This window comes from Esox lucius, chromosome 5, assembly GCF_011004845.1.
Source record: "Esox lucius isolate fEsoLuc1 chromosome 5, fEsoLuc1.pri, whole genome shotgun sequence".
NCBI lineage: Eukaryota > Metazoa > Chordata > Actinopteri > Esociformes > Esocidae > Esox > Esox lucius.
In genome coordinates, this window is record NC_047573.1 from 35,887,119 (window position 1) to 35,905,357 (window position 18,239).

The window sequence follows — 18,239 nt, forward strand, 5'->3', positions numbered from 1 at the left end:
AATAAGTAGGTGGAAAGGAGATTTCCCAAGCTAGTGTGAGTTATTAGAGTAGCTTTTGTTAGGCCCACCACCATTAAGACCGCAAGCATGCATGAAAGGTTGTACTTGGAATAAGAGACTGAAAAGGGCTAAAAATAAGGCCAACATGACACATCCTTTTGTAAGCACTAAATAACCATTAATAAATGCTAATCATGTGTAATCTAAATATATGGTATATACATTTATACATGGTTGAATTCTCTATGAATGTGTCACATAGTCCTTAGGTACAGACTGTCCATTTCAGTGTGAGCCATATGAGTAAAGTTTATATTCGTTTAAGGGGCAATCAGCAGTTGCTACAAACATTTTTGGACTTGATTCTTGAAGAATATAAATGATAAATTCCTCAGGGGATTAGCTGCCCTCACCAGAACCCAGAATAAAATCTTGATTCATTCTAATGTTTGTAAAAACCCAGTGTTTATACACAATCACTACAGTTTTTGACCAGAACAGGGTGACATTGTTATTGTTTCTACTGCTGATTGTGCCTTGAATTGGCAAATGAGCATAATCTGTTAGCAGCGAGAATGACTACAAACATACTTACATGTGAACATGGAGTTATAAGAGTCACAATACATTTTAATGTGATGATGGAATTCACAGACATGAACAGACATACGGATGGAACATAATGGTCAAAGAATGCAAAAACAAACAGACAGACATACATTTCACTTTCAAGGCTGACATTATTTTCAAGGCTGACATTTTTAAGATATATTATTTCAGAGGTTTACTTTTTAGGCAGGAAAAGGGAGAGAGTTTCCACTGAAAGAGCAGTCGGCCAGACCTACGCCAAGGAAGCAACTGCACTGAAGGAAGTGGCCCAGTGAGTTGGACTACCCTTGGCCACAGAAGGCCAGCAATTCCAATTCAGTCTAGGGTATTTTGGACATCTATAACCACATTGACCAATAACTAACATACAGGTCCGGAAAAAATTAAGAGACCACTGCACCTTTTTCTTACCTTTCCAAAAAAAGTTTTTTCCAATATGTACAATATGTGTACTTTTGGTTGGTTTTGTTAATAACATTTGTTACTGTGCCATGATACAAATAACAATATGGTATAAGCAAACAGGCAACCTCTTCTAAATGACTGTGTGCATGATTAAAAAGATATCCATAAAATCCATAATACATTTTTAGGTTAGAGCTCAAAGTGCACATATTACATGACTGGTGTAATAATTTGTTCAGGATTGTTAGAGGTTAGTAATTAAATGAAAAAAAAAACATAGCTTACAGTTATAATAAATGACAAAAAATATAGTGTAATACATACCGTGTTGCTTGTATATTGGAGGCTTCCTATACATATTGACTCCTTGATCTGCAAATACAGAAGAACAACAAGATCATTAAGAAAAATATGTTCATCTCAATAAAGAGTTATAATGCAGAACATGGAAAGTGAAATGGTAAAAAAAATAAACATGCTGGCAACCAAACAACTAAGCAAAACAAATCTGTAAAAGGAGGGTGACCAGAACATTTCTTATATGTACTGCATGATGAGCTCAGAGAAAAAAGAGTAAACAGCAGGACAGTGACAAAAAGCCTAGAGTAATAGAGAGGGAGAGAGTAGATAGACATAGGGAAGAGATAGACGAAGGGAGAAGGAAAAAGACAAAAGCAAAGGTTTTAATGAGATGGAGTGAGAGAGAGTAAGAAATAAAGTGGACTCTGGGCGCACACCAGTTGCATTTGGCCTCTCCGACTCCTACCTGGGATGTGGTAATGTTTAGGGGTCAAAGAGAGGGTCGGGGTGACCGGCCAAGAGAGAGGGGAGCTCCGATTACTGGATGGATCAGTGCCTCCAAACAAGAGCCAGGGAAGAAAACCATACAAGAAGAGGGAGGAGAAATTGTGGGAGAAAGAGAGGAAGAAAGGGAGGTTTAAATAAATCCTCTGTGAGAAAAAGTAATGGAAAGTTAGGAAAGAAGAAGTGGAGATGGGGTGACAGTGTGACGCAACTGGCTGTGGGAGTTAATATGAGTGATGTATTGGTGTGTGGATGTGCCGGATGTCTTCATACCATGAAAGATAGATTATCGCATGCCACATGGAACAACACAAAAATTTTATTCTCTACATGAATGATGGGAAAACAACAAAATCACAACTGCTTTGTTCACATTAACAAGAGTTATTGGGGAAACATTTGAACTGAAATGTTATGTACTGTAGATACACTTTCTTATTCACATTTGGGATGAAAACGTATTTAGCTGACAGAGCCTGTCAATAAGGGTAACATATACACATGCAGCGCCTTGACCTTGCCAAAATTTATGTGAGCACATACTGGATCAATGCTAGATACAAACAAAGAGATTTAAGTAAGACAGAAAGAAAAGCAGAATCGATGTCACATCAGGTAACATCATCCCAGAAGTTGTTTGCCTACTCAATCAAGTAATTTAATAATTTAATAAAAATGCACCCTAGCTTAACAGTAGTCACTAACTGGTCATTTCAGTAACTTCCAGTTAAGATTTAAGCTGCATAAGTCTACTGTGAGGCAAATAATAAAAAACTGAGAGCATTTAACATGCTGGTAACTTGGCCTAGAAGTAGACACCCTTCAAAAACATCCCTAAAAACCACAAGAAAAATTATAACTCAAGTTAATGGCAAACAAAACATAAACTCTGGACATTTGCAGACCTCCCTTTCTGCATCTCAGGTTACTGTGCATGCTTCAACAATAAGATGAATACTGCATCGAAACAGCATTCATGGGAGGGTTGCTATGAAGAATCCTCTGATGTCTAAAAAGAACCATCTGGAAAAACCTTCAGGTTTTTGATCATCAATTCTCTAGACAGATGAGTATAAAATGTACCTTTTGGGTCACCATCAAAACCGCGATGTTTGGCAAAACCCCAACACTGCCTACCACCAAAAGAACCATCAGGCATGGTGTTGGGAAAGTCAAGATATGGGGCTGCTTTTCCTCTTCTGGACTTGGTGGACTGCACTTCAAGCAAACTGTGAATTCTGAGGTATACCAGGAGGTTCTTGAAAAGAATATCAGGCCATCAGTCAAAGAGCCAAAGCTGGGCCAAAAATGGGTCAAGCATTCAGGCAAATCTACCAAAGAATGGCTCAGGAGAAAGAAGATGTATTTTGCCAAGTCAAAGTCCTGACCTTAATCCAATCAAAATGCTGTGGCTGTATCTGAAGCAGGTAGTACATGCCAGTTTACTCCTGATCTACAGGATCTCACCTATAACTATAGGTTTTAATATCTGCTGATAGGAGCTACATGTCTTGCCCGTGCACAATTGGTAAATGTTATTTAATTAAAGAAATTGTACCATGCCATTTTCAGTTTTCTCTCTATATATATATTTATTATATAAGTAGTTAGGAATCCTATAAAAATATCCCAAGCCAGGAAAAATACAACTAAGAAAACAGATCAGTTTCAGTACTTTTTCTTGCACAATAAGGACCTACAGAACAGTTGCAAAAAATGCTCAAAAGGGTTGGAAATGCATGCTCAAAAGAGTTGGAGACCCCTGTAAACACATTTATGTATGTTTTCAAGGGAGGACTAGAGTAACCTTTCAATTATTGCCTGATCTCAAACGGATTTTGTCTAGCGAAGATAGTAAAATCACTGGTGAATACACAGCTACAATACTTTCAGACAGAAAGTTGTAGTTTGAATATGCATCAATCAGTCTTCAGACCGTGACACTGGTTGTAAATGATATTGCCAGTCAATCAATCAGTCAAATTTAGGAAGAAACCAGTCCTCTTCTGGCTGTGCCGGGTGAAATATTAAGAGTCCAATTGGAATAATTAATAAATGCACGTGGGCTAAATCCAGAGTTCAATTAAATTTAGACCAGGTCAGAAGCATGACTAGATGGACAAGGACAGGGACAACACGGGGGAGGGAGGAGGTGTCAGCACAATGGCAGCTGAAATCGTCAGGTATCGTCTTGATCTGCAACAGTGCCTTGGATGATAAGATGAATAGTGTTGCCCTGTTCATTGATCTGTACTTTTAAATGAACAAACAGATGTCATTAGGACGAAGTGCTGCTGTGGTTTCAGAAATATTGTAAATTTTGTATTCTCACATTTTGAGATACAGGATTTTTGATTTTCATGAGCTGTAAGCTGTAATCATCAAGATTTAAACAAAAAAGGCTTGACATTTTTCAAATGTTTATGCCTATTTAAAGGCTGAGGTCTTGAAATTCAGGTTTGAATAATCTTAGAATTACTACCCTGTATCACAAATTGAATAGTTTTCAAATTATATTTTGAATGAAAAGGTGGGACGGGATGTAAGACAAGATGATCAGAGTATTCTGTTTATTTACTGTATTCGCTTTTGTTGAAACTTCCAGCATATCTCAAAACAATTACAAATGTAGAAAACTATAAATTTTAACACAAGAGCAGAATTGGTTTGTACTCTGGTTGTCTCTGAACTTGGTCAAAACTGCCTTTACTTATCTTGCCCCATACAGACGTGCTCAAATTTGTTGGTACCCCTCCACAAAAAATTAAGAATTCACAATTTTCCCTGAAATAACTTGAAACTTACTAAAGTAATTGGCATCCACCATTGTTTATTACATATTTAATAGAAATCAGAAATTTTATTCAACATAATATTGTAAATAAGAAAACAAATGAAAATGGCATGGACAAAAATTATGGGACCGCTAACCAAATATTCCGTTGCACAACCTTTAGAGGCAATCACTGCAATCAAACGTTTTCTGTAGCTCTCAATGAGACTTCTGCACCTGTTAACAGGTAGTTTGGCCCACTCCTCCTGAGCGAACTTCTCCAACTGTCTCAGGTTTGATGGGTGTCTTCTCCAGACTGCAAGTTTCAGCTCTTTCCATAGATGTTCGATAGGATTCAGGACTCATAGAAGGCCACTTCAGAATAGTCCAATGTTTTGTTCTTATCCATTCTTGGGTGCTTTTAGCTGTGTGTTTTGGGTCATTAACCTTTTGGAGGACCCATGACCTGCGACTGAGACCAAGCTTTCTGACACTGGGCAGTACGTTTCGCTCCAGAATGCCTTGATAGTCTTGAGATTTCATTGTGCCCTGCACAGATTCAAGGCACCCTGTGCCAGGCGCAGCAAAGCAGCCCCAAATAATAACCGAGCCTCCTCCATGTTTCACTGTAGGTATGGTGTTCTTTTCTTTGAAAGCTTAATTTTTTCGTCTGTGAACATAGAGCTGATGTGACTTGCCAGAAAGCTCCAGTTTTGACTTATCTGTCCAAAGGACATTCTCACAGAAGGATTGTGGCTTGTCAATATGCATTTTAGCAAATTCCAGTCTGGCTTTTTTATGTTTTTCTTTCAAAAGTGGAGTCTTCTTCCATGGAGCCCACTTTCGCTCAAAAAGCGACGGATGGTGCGATCAGAATCTGACGTACCTTCACCTTGGAGTTCAGCTTGCATCTCTTTGGCAGTTATCCTTGGTTCTTTTTCTACCATTCGCACTATCCTTTTGTTCAATCTGGGTTCGATTTTCCTCTTGCGGCCGCACCCAGGGAGGTTGGCTTCAGTTCCATGGACCTTAAACTTCTTAATAATACTTGCAACTGTTGTCACAGGGACATCAAGCTGCTTGGAGATGGTCTTGTAGCCTTTACCTTTACCATGCTTGTCTATTATTTTCTTTCTTCTCTCCTCAGACAACTGTCTCCTTTACTTTCTCTGTTCCATGTTCAGTGTAGTGCACACAATGATACCAAACAGCACAGTGACAACTTTTCTCCATTTAAATAGGCTGAATGACTGATTACAAGATTGGAGACATGTGTGATACTAATTAAAGAAACTAATTAGTTTGATATATAACTATGAACCAGTTATTTATTATCTTTTCTAAGGGGTACCAACAAATGTGTCCAGGTCATTTTAGAATATCTTCGTAGAATAAGCAATAATTAATCACTTTTCACAGCTTCTTTGCTTTATTCTATGACATACCAAAGGCATGCAAGTATACATGATAAAATAGCTTTCAATTTCATCACTTTTCAGGAGGAATGAAGCATTATTTCAATGAGCTGTAGGGGTACCAACAAATAAGAGCACGTCTGTAAGTCAAATAAGCTCCAAAATGAGCTGGGGATGCCTTTTGAGTGTTTCACTTCCAAAAAAAATTTTATCCAGGAGTAAGATTCAGGAGTACTGCTCTATTAAGTTTTATTATGTAATGAAATGTTGTGTTTTACTATCATTTATTTTATACACAAGCCTTTGAAAAATTATCATAATAACTGATTAAATTAAGGTAAATACACTCACCTAAAGGATTATTAGGAACACCATACTAATACTGTGTTTGACCCCCTTTCACCTTCAAAACTGCCTTAATTCTATGTGGCATTGATTCAACAAGGTGCTGAAAGCATTCTTTAGAAATGTTGGCCCATATTGATAGGATAGCATCTTGCAGTTGATGGAGATTTGTGGGATGCACATCCAGGGCACGAAGCTCCCGTTCCACCACATCCCAAAGATGCTCTATTGGGTTGAGATCTGGTGACTGTGGGGGCCATTTCAGTACAGTGAACTCATTGTCATGTTCAAGAAACCAATTTGAATCGAGCTTTGTGACATGGTGCATTATCCTGCTGGAAGTAGCCTTCAGAGGATGGTGGTCATAAAGGGATGGGCATGGTCAGAAACAATGCTCAGGTAGGCCGTGGCATTTAAACAATGCCTTTTGGCACTAAGGGGCCTAAAGTGTGCCAAGAAAACATCCCCCACACCATTACACCACCACCACCAGCCTGCACAGTGGTAACAAGGCATGATGGATCCATGTTCTCATTCTGTTTACGCCAAATTCTGACTCTACCATCTGAATGTCTCAACAGAAATCGAGACTGATCAGACCAGGCAACATTCTTCCAGTCTTCAACTGTCCAATTTTGGTGAGCTCATGCAAATTGTGGCAAATTTGTAGTGGAGATGAGTGGTACCCGGTGGAGTCTTCTGCTGTTGTAGCCCATCCACCTCAAGGTTGTGCGTGTTGTGGCTTCACAAATGCTTTGCTGCATACCTCGGTTGTAACAAGTGGTTATTTCAGTCAAAGTTGCTCTTCTATCAGCTTGAATCAGTCGGCCCATTCTCCTCTGACCTCTAGCATCAACAAGGCATTTTCGCCCACAGGACTGCCGCATACTGGATGTTTTTCCCCTTTTCACACCATTCTTTGCAAAGCCTAGAAATGGTTGTGCGTGAAAATCCCAGTAACTGAGCAGATTGTGAAATACTCAGACCGGCCCGTCTGGCACCAACAACCATGCCACGCTCAAAATTGCTTAAATCACCTTTCTTTCCCATTCTGACATTCAGTTTGGAGTTCAGGAGATTGTCTTGACCAGGACCACACCCTTAAATGCATTGAAGCAACTGCCATGTGATTGGTTGATTAGATAATTGCATTAATGAGAAATTGAACAGGTGTTCCTAATAATCCTTTAGGTGAGTGTAGTTGTTATTGATTGATATTTAACTGTTTTGTGTTAGGGAAATTTCTGTAACCTGATAAAATATATTCTGAGTAAAGGACTGAGTCCCAATGTTTAAATGCATAGAGGAGTGTGGGAGAGGGGATCTGGGTTTTGTCCTAGGGGGCATTCTTGATTGGCCACGAGTAACTTTAGGGTTAATCATCTACCTATCAGTAGGTTGCTCAGATGCTTTAATTCCCCCTTAAGGGTTAAGGGCTTGTGTCAAGCCCAGGACATGTGATAGAACAAAGGGTGTGTTTGGTTGACATGGGACAGAGGGGCAACATCTTACCACACCCCCTTTTTCCCTCCTTATATACTGATGCATTTCCTATACTGATTTAGAGATTATTCATTGTTACTTTGTAACCTGTGTATTCTCTCCTTGCAAGAATAAAACTGTTTATTGTGCATTTGAGTTTTCCTCTGTCTTACCTACCATTTTCGTAAATAGTTTGGACTTTAGAAATTGCCATCACAATTTGGGGTGCTCGTCCGGGCTCCTAATCCTGCTCGGTTTGAGTCTTTTTCCAAACAGGTTAACCGTGCATGGCCAGAGAGAGATTTTCTGGAACTTCCATTATCCCCCTAAAAAGGCTATCCTTTGTGGGGTTGAGAAGGAGTGCCTGGCTGGAGCTGAGACTCGTGCCTGATCAGTACAGGTTGCCCGTGGAAATTGAATTTGGAGGTAGGGGCACAATACAGTTGAAAAAAAATATATATATATATATTAAAAAAAACAAAGGCCATTGGATATGTGTTAGGGCACATTTTAAATCTGCAGTTATATTATCTCACTTACAAGCCGACGGGTCTATTAACAGGTGTTAGGAACACGTTAATTGAGATAAGAGTGTTAGGGCACTTCAGCGTTAGGGCGCGAGTATAGAGTTAGGACTCCTTTTTGCGTTAGGACGCAAGTATATGTGTTAGAGCACACTATTTAGACTAAAATAGATCTTGCATTTCGCCACGTTAATTTGCCAGGTTTTCTGAACATGGGTAAGTCTGGCAGTAAACCATTAAACGTCCCTCGTAGTTACGTTGGGCCAGCAGAGATAATGAAAGAGAAGTATGTTGTTTGGACTTGTGAACAATTGAATCTCTGGGAAGTTTTGGGTTTTCCGAAAAATGGCAGCTTTAGCCAAAGACAGTTGCATGGATTGAAAGAGAAGTTGGAGGAATACGAGCAGGGGAAAATTAAAAAAGTACAGAAAGGGAAACGAAAAGTTGATTGGAAAGCTTATGGTATGTGGAAAGAGGAGACTGATAAAAGATTTAGGCAGAGTAGTGTAGGGACTACTGATCAATGTGTTCTGGCTTCTCCTACTAGAGTGGATGTGGACCTGGACTGCCCTCCCCGACGACCTCCTCCTTATAACACTGTGCAAAGTCTGCAGCTGTTCCTGAATCAACGGCGGAAAAGCCACCGAAGCTGTCTCAAAACAGTCCCCCTCCTGCCCGGAAGTTTTATCCTTCGCTCGTGGTCGACCTTGGTGCGACATCCCCAATTACAGATGGCCCAACTAGGTTTTTACAGCGGCTACGACCAAAGAGCCCGAGGACGGGGCAGAGCGAGAGGACGAACACAGACTAGAGGCAGAGGACGAGGGTCTGCTAACCGAAACAACTATGACAAAGGTTGCCATCGGTGTGGCTCGATTGAACATTGGGTACGCGATTGTCCTGAAAAAGACACAAGGGAAGATGGACAAAACAATAGAGACAATTTTAATTCCAGTGGATTTACAGTGAACAATCCAAGGGGAACTCGGAGAAACGAAGGCTACCAGGAGGAGGGGTTTTGACGCTCGGAGGGGGCAGCACAGGACCCATCTACCGGTGAGATCAATCATTACATGACCTCGCATATATTGATGTTATGCAGACACTTAATGTACAAGCATTTAGAGAACACGTAGAGTACCAAGTTAAACCCACAATGTTTCTTACAATTAATGGTAAACAGATAGAATTTTTGGTTGATTCTGGAGCTGGATATTCTGTCCTTAGAGCCCAGGATTGGGATCCGCTTCCGAAATTGAGTGGTAGAACTATAATTACGGTAGGGGCTAGTGGAGGACAGACTACGGAGCGATTTACAACCCCTCTGTCGGTTGTAGACGACGAGGGCCAGCGTTATCCGAGACATTCATTTTTGTTTTCCAATTGTTGTCCAGTTAATTTGTTAGCTAGGGACTTGATGACACAGTTAGGGATCACATTAGAATGTTCAGACAAAGGCATGCGAATTAAACGTACTGTTTTGCAAGCAGTTCAAAATGGTGCACAGTCTGTTGATTATTGTTATTCGTGGGATTTAGAAAGTACCGGTCCTAGAGCTGTTTCACATGAGTTGGTAAATAAAGCGATAAAGAGAGTAGACACAGGTACGGCCCAGTTTATGGAAATGGGCGACTTGCGTTGCTCAGCGAAAGTTTCAGAAAGTCAGGATGTTGGTTTTGAGAATGTGTGGTTTGGTGATGGTAAATGTGATTTTTTTGACGGGTGAATATGTATACTGGTCTTCGGAAGGGTTTTGTGCATGGTCTGTGCGAAATGTGAGAGAGGTGTCTCGCTTTTTCGACATTGAGGGGTCGGACCCCCATGTCTCGCTGGCTAAGCCTTTGTTTGGCACGTGGGCAAGTTTGGGTCCTTGGGTGAGGGGGTGCAATGAAGTAGTGGACTGGGTCCCTTGTCACATGGTGGGAGTGGAATTTTCCGTGGCAGCCCAAGCCTATAGAGAGAGGTTTGGGTGCACCGTTTTGGGTAAACGGGAAGTACATCTTGTGCCGCATGACGACTGGGTCCGTCAGGTCTGTGCAGTCCAGGTGGCTGCTACAGAACCTAGGTTAGCGGAAGTTCCACCCTCCTTGTGGGCTCAGCATAAATATGATCTTGGGTTGATTAACAATGCACAGCCTCTTGTAGTTACACCTAGAGGACCCCATAGACCATGCCAGGCTCAATATCCACTGAAAGCGGAGGCTATTGAAGGGATAGCTCCCGCTTTTAAAGCATTGTTGGAAAAAGGCCTAATTGTTCCATGTCCAAACAGTCCATGTCGCACTCCTATTTTTCCAGTTAAGAAAGCCAAAGTGGTTGGACAACCTGTAGCTTGGCGATTTGTACAAAATCTTAAAAAAGTTAATGAGGCTGTATATGCGCGCGCACCGATTGTACCTGATCCATATACAATCATGACTCAAGTTCCGAGTAATAGTCAATTTTTCTCAGTGATCGACTTAGCCAACGCGTTCTTTAGCATCCCTGTGCACAAGGTTTCACAATTTTGGTTCGCATTTGAATTCTCTGGCCAATTGTACACATGGACCAGATTGCCTCAAGGTTATTGTGAATCTCCTGCCGTGTTTGCATCCGCGCTAAAAGATAACTTGGAAGGGTTCCAATTTCAACATGGCAGTACCCTTATTCAATACGTTGATGATCTTCTTGTCTGTTCTCCAGATAAAGATGCATGTGAAAAGGACACTGTACTGTTGCTACAGTACTTGTCCTCGCAAGGTCATAAAGCTAGTTTACATAAGCTACAGCTAGTCCAGAAAGACGTTATTTTTCTGGGCCATAAACTAACACCAGAGGGTAAAAGTCTCAGTGCAGACAGAATAGAAGCCATTGTTGGCATCCCAAAACCATTAACTAAAACTCAACTTCTGTCTTTTCTGGGCATGACAGGTTTCTGTAGACAATGGGTTCCTGAATATGCTTGTTTAGTACAGCCCTTGCAGGACATGGCCCACAGCCAGAAGCTCGCATCACGTGATTTACCTCTTTGAAACAGGCCCTGGCTACCTCTCCTACTTTATGGCTCCCTGATCCTAAGAAGAAGTTTGTTCAAGCAGTGTGTGAAAAGAATGGTTATATGTCCTCAGTCTTAATGCAGAAACATGGTGATAAGTTGAGGCCTATTGCATACTTTTCCTCTAAACTGGATGCTGTAGCACAAAGCCTTCCCTACTGTCTGAGGGCTGTGGCAGCGGCAGCAGATGCTGTTTTGCGGTCACGGCCTCTGGTGTGTTATCACCCACTTGAGCTACAAGTTCCTCACTCTGTTGCCTCTATTTTGTTGGAACACAAGACTAGTCATTTGTCAGGTGCTAGGTTTCTGCATTATCATAACGTTCTACTGTCTTTACCCCATGTCACTATTGTAAGGAGTCCTGTTTTGAACCCGGCCACTTTCCTCCCCACAGAGGTGGATGATGAGCCGCATGACTGCCTCTCTGTTATTAACCAACAGTGTACTCCTCGTGATGATTTGTCTGATGAACCTCTACCGAATTGTGATCTTGTTTTTTATGTTGATGGTTCTGCTGGTAAATCTCCTATTTCTGCTGTCAATAATGTGGGTTATGCCATTGTCACTGATCATGATGTGATTGAGGGTCACAGACTGCCACACCATCTCTCTGCTCAAGCTGCAGAACTGTTTGGTCTCACTCGAGCTTGCATCCTTGCTGAGGGTCAAAGTGTTACCATTTACACTGATAGTAGATATGCTTTTGGTGTTGTACATGACTTTGGTACATTGTGGAAAATGAGGGGGTTTATTACTTCTTCTGGTTCACGGATTCAACATGGCCACCTTATTCGTAACCTTTTGGAGGCTGTTTTGTTACCTAAGGAAGTGGCCATTTGTAAATGTGAGGCCCATACTACAGGCAGAGATGTTGTTTCTCTTGGAAATCGCAGGGCCGATGCTGCGGCTAAAGCCACCGCTCAGGCCCCCCCTCATTCTGCTTTGCAGATGACCCATCTGACCCCCACAGTTTCCCTCTCTGATCTTGTTGAAGCGCAATCTCAGGCTTCGCCTAAAGAGAGAACCGCTTGGAAGAAAGCAGGGGCATCCTATGTGAATGCTGTTTGGATAGGTCCTAATGGTAACCCCTGCTTGCCAAAATGTCTGTTTCATTTCTATGCAGTGCTCTCTCATGGAAAAGATCACACTTCAAAAGGGGGGATGGTGAATATTGTAAATAGGTATTGGTACACACAGGGCTTTACGAATTATGCTTAACATTTTTTTTCAAAATGCCTGGTGTGTTTGAGGTTTAATATAGGGCGGGGACAAGCAGTCTCCCAGTCCAGCCATCCTACTCCTGATGGCCCTTTTGACCATGTAATGATGGATTTCATTGAGTTGAACCCCTGCGAGGGAAAGAAATACTGTGTTGTGTTTGTTGATATGTTTTCCAAATGGGTTGAGGCTTTCCCGGCTGGGAAGGCTGATGCAACAGCGGTTGCTAAGGCATTATTGACTGAAATCATACCCAGATGGGGTATTCCTAAGAAACTGTCAAGTGACAATGGATCACATTTTGTGAATGGAGCCACTCAGAAGATGTCTGAGTACCTAGGAGTTGATCTGAAGACTCACTGTGCCTACCATCCGCAGAGTGGAGGGGCAGTGGAAAGAGAAAATGGAACAATTAAAATGAAACTCTCAAAGTTGGGTGAAGAGACAGGGTTGACCTGGGTTAAAGCACTCCCCCTTGTGCTTACATACATGAGAGGAAGGCCCAGGGTGAAAACAGGCCTATCCCCTCATGAGGTCATCACTGGAAGGCCAATGAACACAGGCTTAGGTGCCCCTACTCACACAGACCTCACCACAGAACATGTGAATGATACAATGTTAACTTACTGCACTAATCTGTCAAAGGTTCTGAACAACATCCACAGGAGTGTAAAAGCTGCTCTACCAACTCCCATTGACGTCCCGCTGCACGACATCGAGCCTGGGGATTGGGTAGTCATCAAGGACTGCAAGAGAAAGCACTGGAGCAAGCCACGCTGGTTGGGTCCATACCAAGTTCAACTGGTCACTCAGTCTGCTGTCAAGGTTGCTGAACGAGGAACCTGGGTCCACGCCACTCACTGTAAGAAGGCTCCAGCGTTAGAAGATACGGCGAAAGAATAGGTAAATTGAAGTTACCTAAGGGCGGCGTGGGTTGTGGTGCTAGTAACCAACAACTCCAACACATCCTGCAACCATGGAGCCAGAGAGACAAGGACCATGGAACCCCTTCAGGAGGTCCGGAGGAATGAGATGCACCATCGGGTGCCTGCTGATTTTGAGTATTATCATCGTCATACCGATAGTGTGGATTTCCAAACCGCACTGTGATGATCATGGACAGATTGTGAATATGTCACCTAATGAAGCAAGGAAAGAGACATTTGTACACCATGAGAAGATGCCCGAACCACAGAAACAGACAGGGTCTGATTTTAAACAGACTTTGTTAATCTCTTGTGACATGATGAGCTGCCCCCCGGATGGGGATTGCTATGTGCTGACAAGCCCAGTGTTGAAGGATAATAAGTGGTATTGGACTCACCTGTATACAGGAGGAAACACTATGTTCCCCTCATACTATTTGCCCAACCATGTGAATAGGTGGAGATGTTATGATAATGATTATTGTACTGTTAACATTTCCAAACCACTAGGAGTAATCCAGGATTACTGGTGTTTCAGTACCGATGAGGATGACGCCCCTTGCAGATCACCTGACTTCCCTAAAGGTAGACCCGCTATGATATGTCCCTTAACAGTTGCACGTACTACTGTAGTTCCTACTCCTGCACCACGTCGTCCTGAACCAAGTAGAGTAAGGAGAGCACTGGTAGAGCCAGACAACATAGCCCTTAGGATAATGGTTGACTATGCAAAACACAAGAACATGACTGATTGTTGGATCTGTCAACACATACCAACATCTTCACGTTCACCTATGTTAACCCCTATCCCATTTTCAGTAGCAGACTGGCAGGCACATGGTTGGACCGAGGTGGCAGAACAAATGACACCACCAGATAAGGACTGTTATACCCTGTCAGCCATTCCTGACCAGCCGGGTGGGGCTAACTTAGATTTGGTCTATATGGTGATAGTAGAATTTAACAATCACCGTCGTCCTGTGGGGGTGAATATATCCAAATTATTTAGGCTAACCTACACCGAGCGAGTAGGAGAACGTGGCTTCATTGTAAGGATGCAAATGATACTGGTGCAGACAGACTGTCGCACTGAGGAGGATGAAGTCAGATCAGGTATGACCTGTAATCCCTTACCCTCAGGTTTCTCTATTCGTATTGATGCGGTGGTTAACTATATCCCATGGGAGAGATACATGAATTTAGATTCAATGACCATCAATTTACATAATTGTTCTACTCCAGCTATACCTGAGAAACTCAGCTTGCGTGATTGTGCCCAGATTTGGTCACCAATACCTGTTTATGAATTGCATAATGTCTCGCTCTGTATTACAGATGCTCTAGGAGCCACACAGAGTTTAGGACAAAGCGATTGCTCCACCACAACTCAAACCGACTTCGCAGCTCTAGGGGCTTTGCCGGAGCAGGTCTATATAGTCTGTGGTGGGAAAGCATACAGTTGCATTCCTAGAGACGCAGGTGGAGTATGCTACATGGCGTACTTGGTCCCTTTTGATTAGGCGAGCCGAACACAGGGAAATGGCAGCCTTATATCAGTCCCAATTTCGCCATAAGCGAACACTTACTAGAACTTCAGTGTACTGATCCCAGGATATGGCAAATACACCTCACAGGAAGAGATAATGGCACTGTCCGCAGTGTTGGAAAAACACATGAATTTGACAACTGACACAATTGCAGCAATAGGTACGGAGCTGAGTGAAACCCGTTCAGTTGCTCTGCAAAATAGGATGGCCCTAGATATGATTTTGGCTTCTCAGGGCGGTGTCTGTAAGGTGGTGGGATCTGAATGTTGTACATACATTTCAGATGCATCAAAAAAGGTAATTAATTTAGTCCAAGAAACTAATAAAGGAATGAAAGACCTTCATACAGTTCATGGGTGGGACCCATTCTCAGGACTTTCCTCTATGGTTGGTCCCTGGGGGATGACGATATACAAGTTATTGACTACTGCCTTGGCCGCTATTGCCATTTTGGTTGTTTGTGGTATATTTTTGTCTTGTTTAATAAAAATTTGTGTTTCTAAATTTGCAACACAGGTAATGGTCCATGAGCATGTAAATGAGGATTTAGATGTTTCGGAGATGTTCCAGTTCCCAAATTACTGGGATGATGATATCATAAAAGATCATGTTGTTCAAGAGCATTGTTTGTAGTAGTTTGGGGTTCAGTGATTGATGTTAAATGGTCTGATTGGTAAAATTTTGTATGTTAGTATTACATGACATTTTATGATATAGGGCGGATTGTTAGGGAAATTTCTGTAACCTGATAAAATATATTCTGAGTAAAGGACTGAGTCCCAATGTTTAAATGCATAGAGGAGTGTGGGAGAGGGGATCTTGGTTTTGTCCTAGGGGGCATTCTTGATTGGCCACGAGTAACTTTAGGGTTAATCATCTACCTATCAGTAGGTTGCTCAGATGCTTTAATTCCCCCTTAAGGGTTAAGAAAGTTAACCACATGAGGGAAGACACCATGTCCCTTGTGTCAAGCCCAGGACATGTGATAGAACAAAGGGTGTGTTTGGTTGACATGGGACAGAGGGGCAGCATCTTACCACACCCCCTTTTTCCCTCCTTATATACTGATGCATTTCCTATACTGATTTAGAGATTATTCATTGTTACTTTGTAACCTGTGTATTCTCTCCTTGCAAGAATAAAACTGTTTATTGTGCATTTGAGTTTTCCTCTGTCTTACCTACCATTTTCGTAAATAGTTTGGACTTTAGAAATTGCCATCACATTTGTTATGCACACTTATTTATTTCAAATATTATTAGGATTAGCCTAACGTAATCACAGACAATTAGATCTCAGTACAGCATTTTACCCTGTAGATCATAGAACACTTCTAGATGAAAAATTGGGTAGCCCTCTCTGGGACAGTCCTTAATTGGTTCAGATATTATCAAGATGACCGGAATCATGAATCTGATAGGGTTGCTATGACATGCGGAGTTCCCCAGGGATCAGGTCTCGGACCGCTTCTGTTCAATCTCTCTATATGCTACCTTTGGGCCAAATTCTACAGAACAACAACATTAACTACCATAGCTATGCTGATGATACTCAAATATAAAGTGAGGGAAAAAAGTATTTGATCCCCTGCTGATTTTGCACGTTTGCCCCCTGACAAAGAAATGATCAGTCTATAATTTAAATAGTAGGTTTATTTGAACAATGAGAGACAAAATAACAGCAACAAAATCCAGTAAAACGCATGTCAAAAATGTTATCAATTGATTTGCGTTTTAATGAGTGAAATAGGTATTCGACCCCTCTGCAAAACATTACTTAGTACTTGGTGGCAAAACCCTTGTTGGCAATCACAGAGGTCAGACATTTCTTGTAGTTGGCCACCAGGTTTGCACACATCTCAGGAGGGATTTTGTCCCACTCCTCTTTGCAGATCTAAGTCATTAAGGTTTCGAGGCTGACGTTTGGCAACTCGAACCTTCAGCTCCCTCCACAGATTTTCTATGGGATTAAGGTCTGGAGACTGGCTAGGCCACTCCAGGACCTTAATGTGCTTCATCTTGAGCCACTCCTTTGTTGCCTTGGCTGTGTGTTTTGGGTCATTGTAATGCTGGAATATCCATTCACAACCCATTTTCAATGCCCTGGCTGAAGGAGGGAGGTTCTTACACAAGATTTGACTGTACATGGCCCCGTCCATCGTTCCTGTGATGCAGTGAAGTTGTCCTGTCCCCTCAGCAGAAAAATGCACCCAAAGCATAATGTTTCCACCTCCATGTTTGACGGTGGGGATGGTGTTCTTGGGGTCATAGGCAGCATTCCTCCTCCTCCAAACACGGCGAGTTGAGTTGATGCCAAAGAGCTTGATTTTGGTCTCATCTGACCACAACACTTTCATTCAGATGTTAATTGACAAACTTCAGACGGGCCTGTACATGTGCTTTCTTGAGCAGGAGGACATTGCGGGCGCTGCAGGATTTCAGCCCTTCGTGGCGTGGTGTGTTACCAATTGTTTTCTTGGTGACTATGGTCCCAGCTGATTTCTCACAGTTCTCATGATCATTGCAACTCCACAAGGTGAGATCTTGCATGGAGCCCCAGACCCAGGGAGATTGACAGTTTTTTTGTGTTTCTTCCATTTGCGAATAATCGCACCAACTGTTGTCACCTTCTCATCAAGCTGCTTGGCGATGGTCTTGTAGCCCATTCCAGCCTTGTGTAGGTCTACAATCTTGTCCCTGACATCCTTGGACAGCTCTTTGGTCTTGGCCATGGTGGAGAGTTTGGAATGTGATTGATTGATTGTTTCTCTGGACTGGTGTCTTTCATACAGGTAACAAACTGAAATTAGGAGCAGTCCCTTTAAGTGTGCTAAAGTGTGCTCCTAATCTCAGCTCATTACCTGTATAAAAGACACCTGGGTGCCAGAAATCTTTCTGACTGAGAGGGGATCAAATACTTATTTCACTCATTAAAATGCAAATTAATTTATAACATTTTTGACATTAGTTTTTGTTGTTATTCTGTCTCTCTTTGTTCAAATAAACCTACCATTAAAAGTATAGACTGATAATTTCTTTGTCAGTGGGCAAACGTACAAAATCAGCAGGGGATCAAATATTACTTTCACTCTCAAACCATATGACAACAGTTCAACAGACTCACTGTGTCACTGTATGGAGCTCATAAATACATGGAT

At 42.0% G+C, this 18,239-nt stretch overlaps 1 protein-coding gene across 23 annotated transcripts in view; it reads right to left on the reverse strand.

Moving 5' to 3' along the window:
* The window catches only part of ablim1b (actin binding LIM protein 1b), a 262,796-nt gene that overhangs the window by 15,505 nt on the left and 229,052 nt on the right, over nt 1-18,239 (reverse strand). For 14 of the 23 annotated variants that reach the window (XM_034292380.1, XM_034292373.1, XM_034292381.1 and 11 more), the window contains 2 exons: nt 1,781-1,870; nt 1,339-1,386 (listed from right to left, as the gene is read on the reverse strand). In XM_034292380.1, the coding sequence (XP_034148271.1) occupies nt 1,339-1,386; nt 1,781-1,870 (138 nt within the window). The remainder of the gene's footprint in view (nt 1-1,338; nt 1,387-1,780; nt 1,871-18,239) is intronic. The other 9 variants (XM_034292379.1, XM_034292383.1, XM_034292382.1 and 6 more) reach the window with 1 other exon arrangement.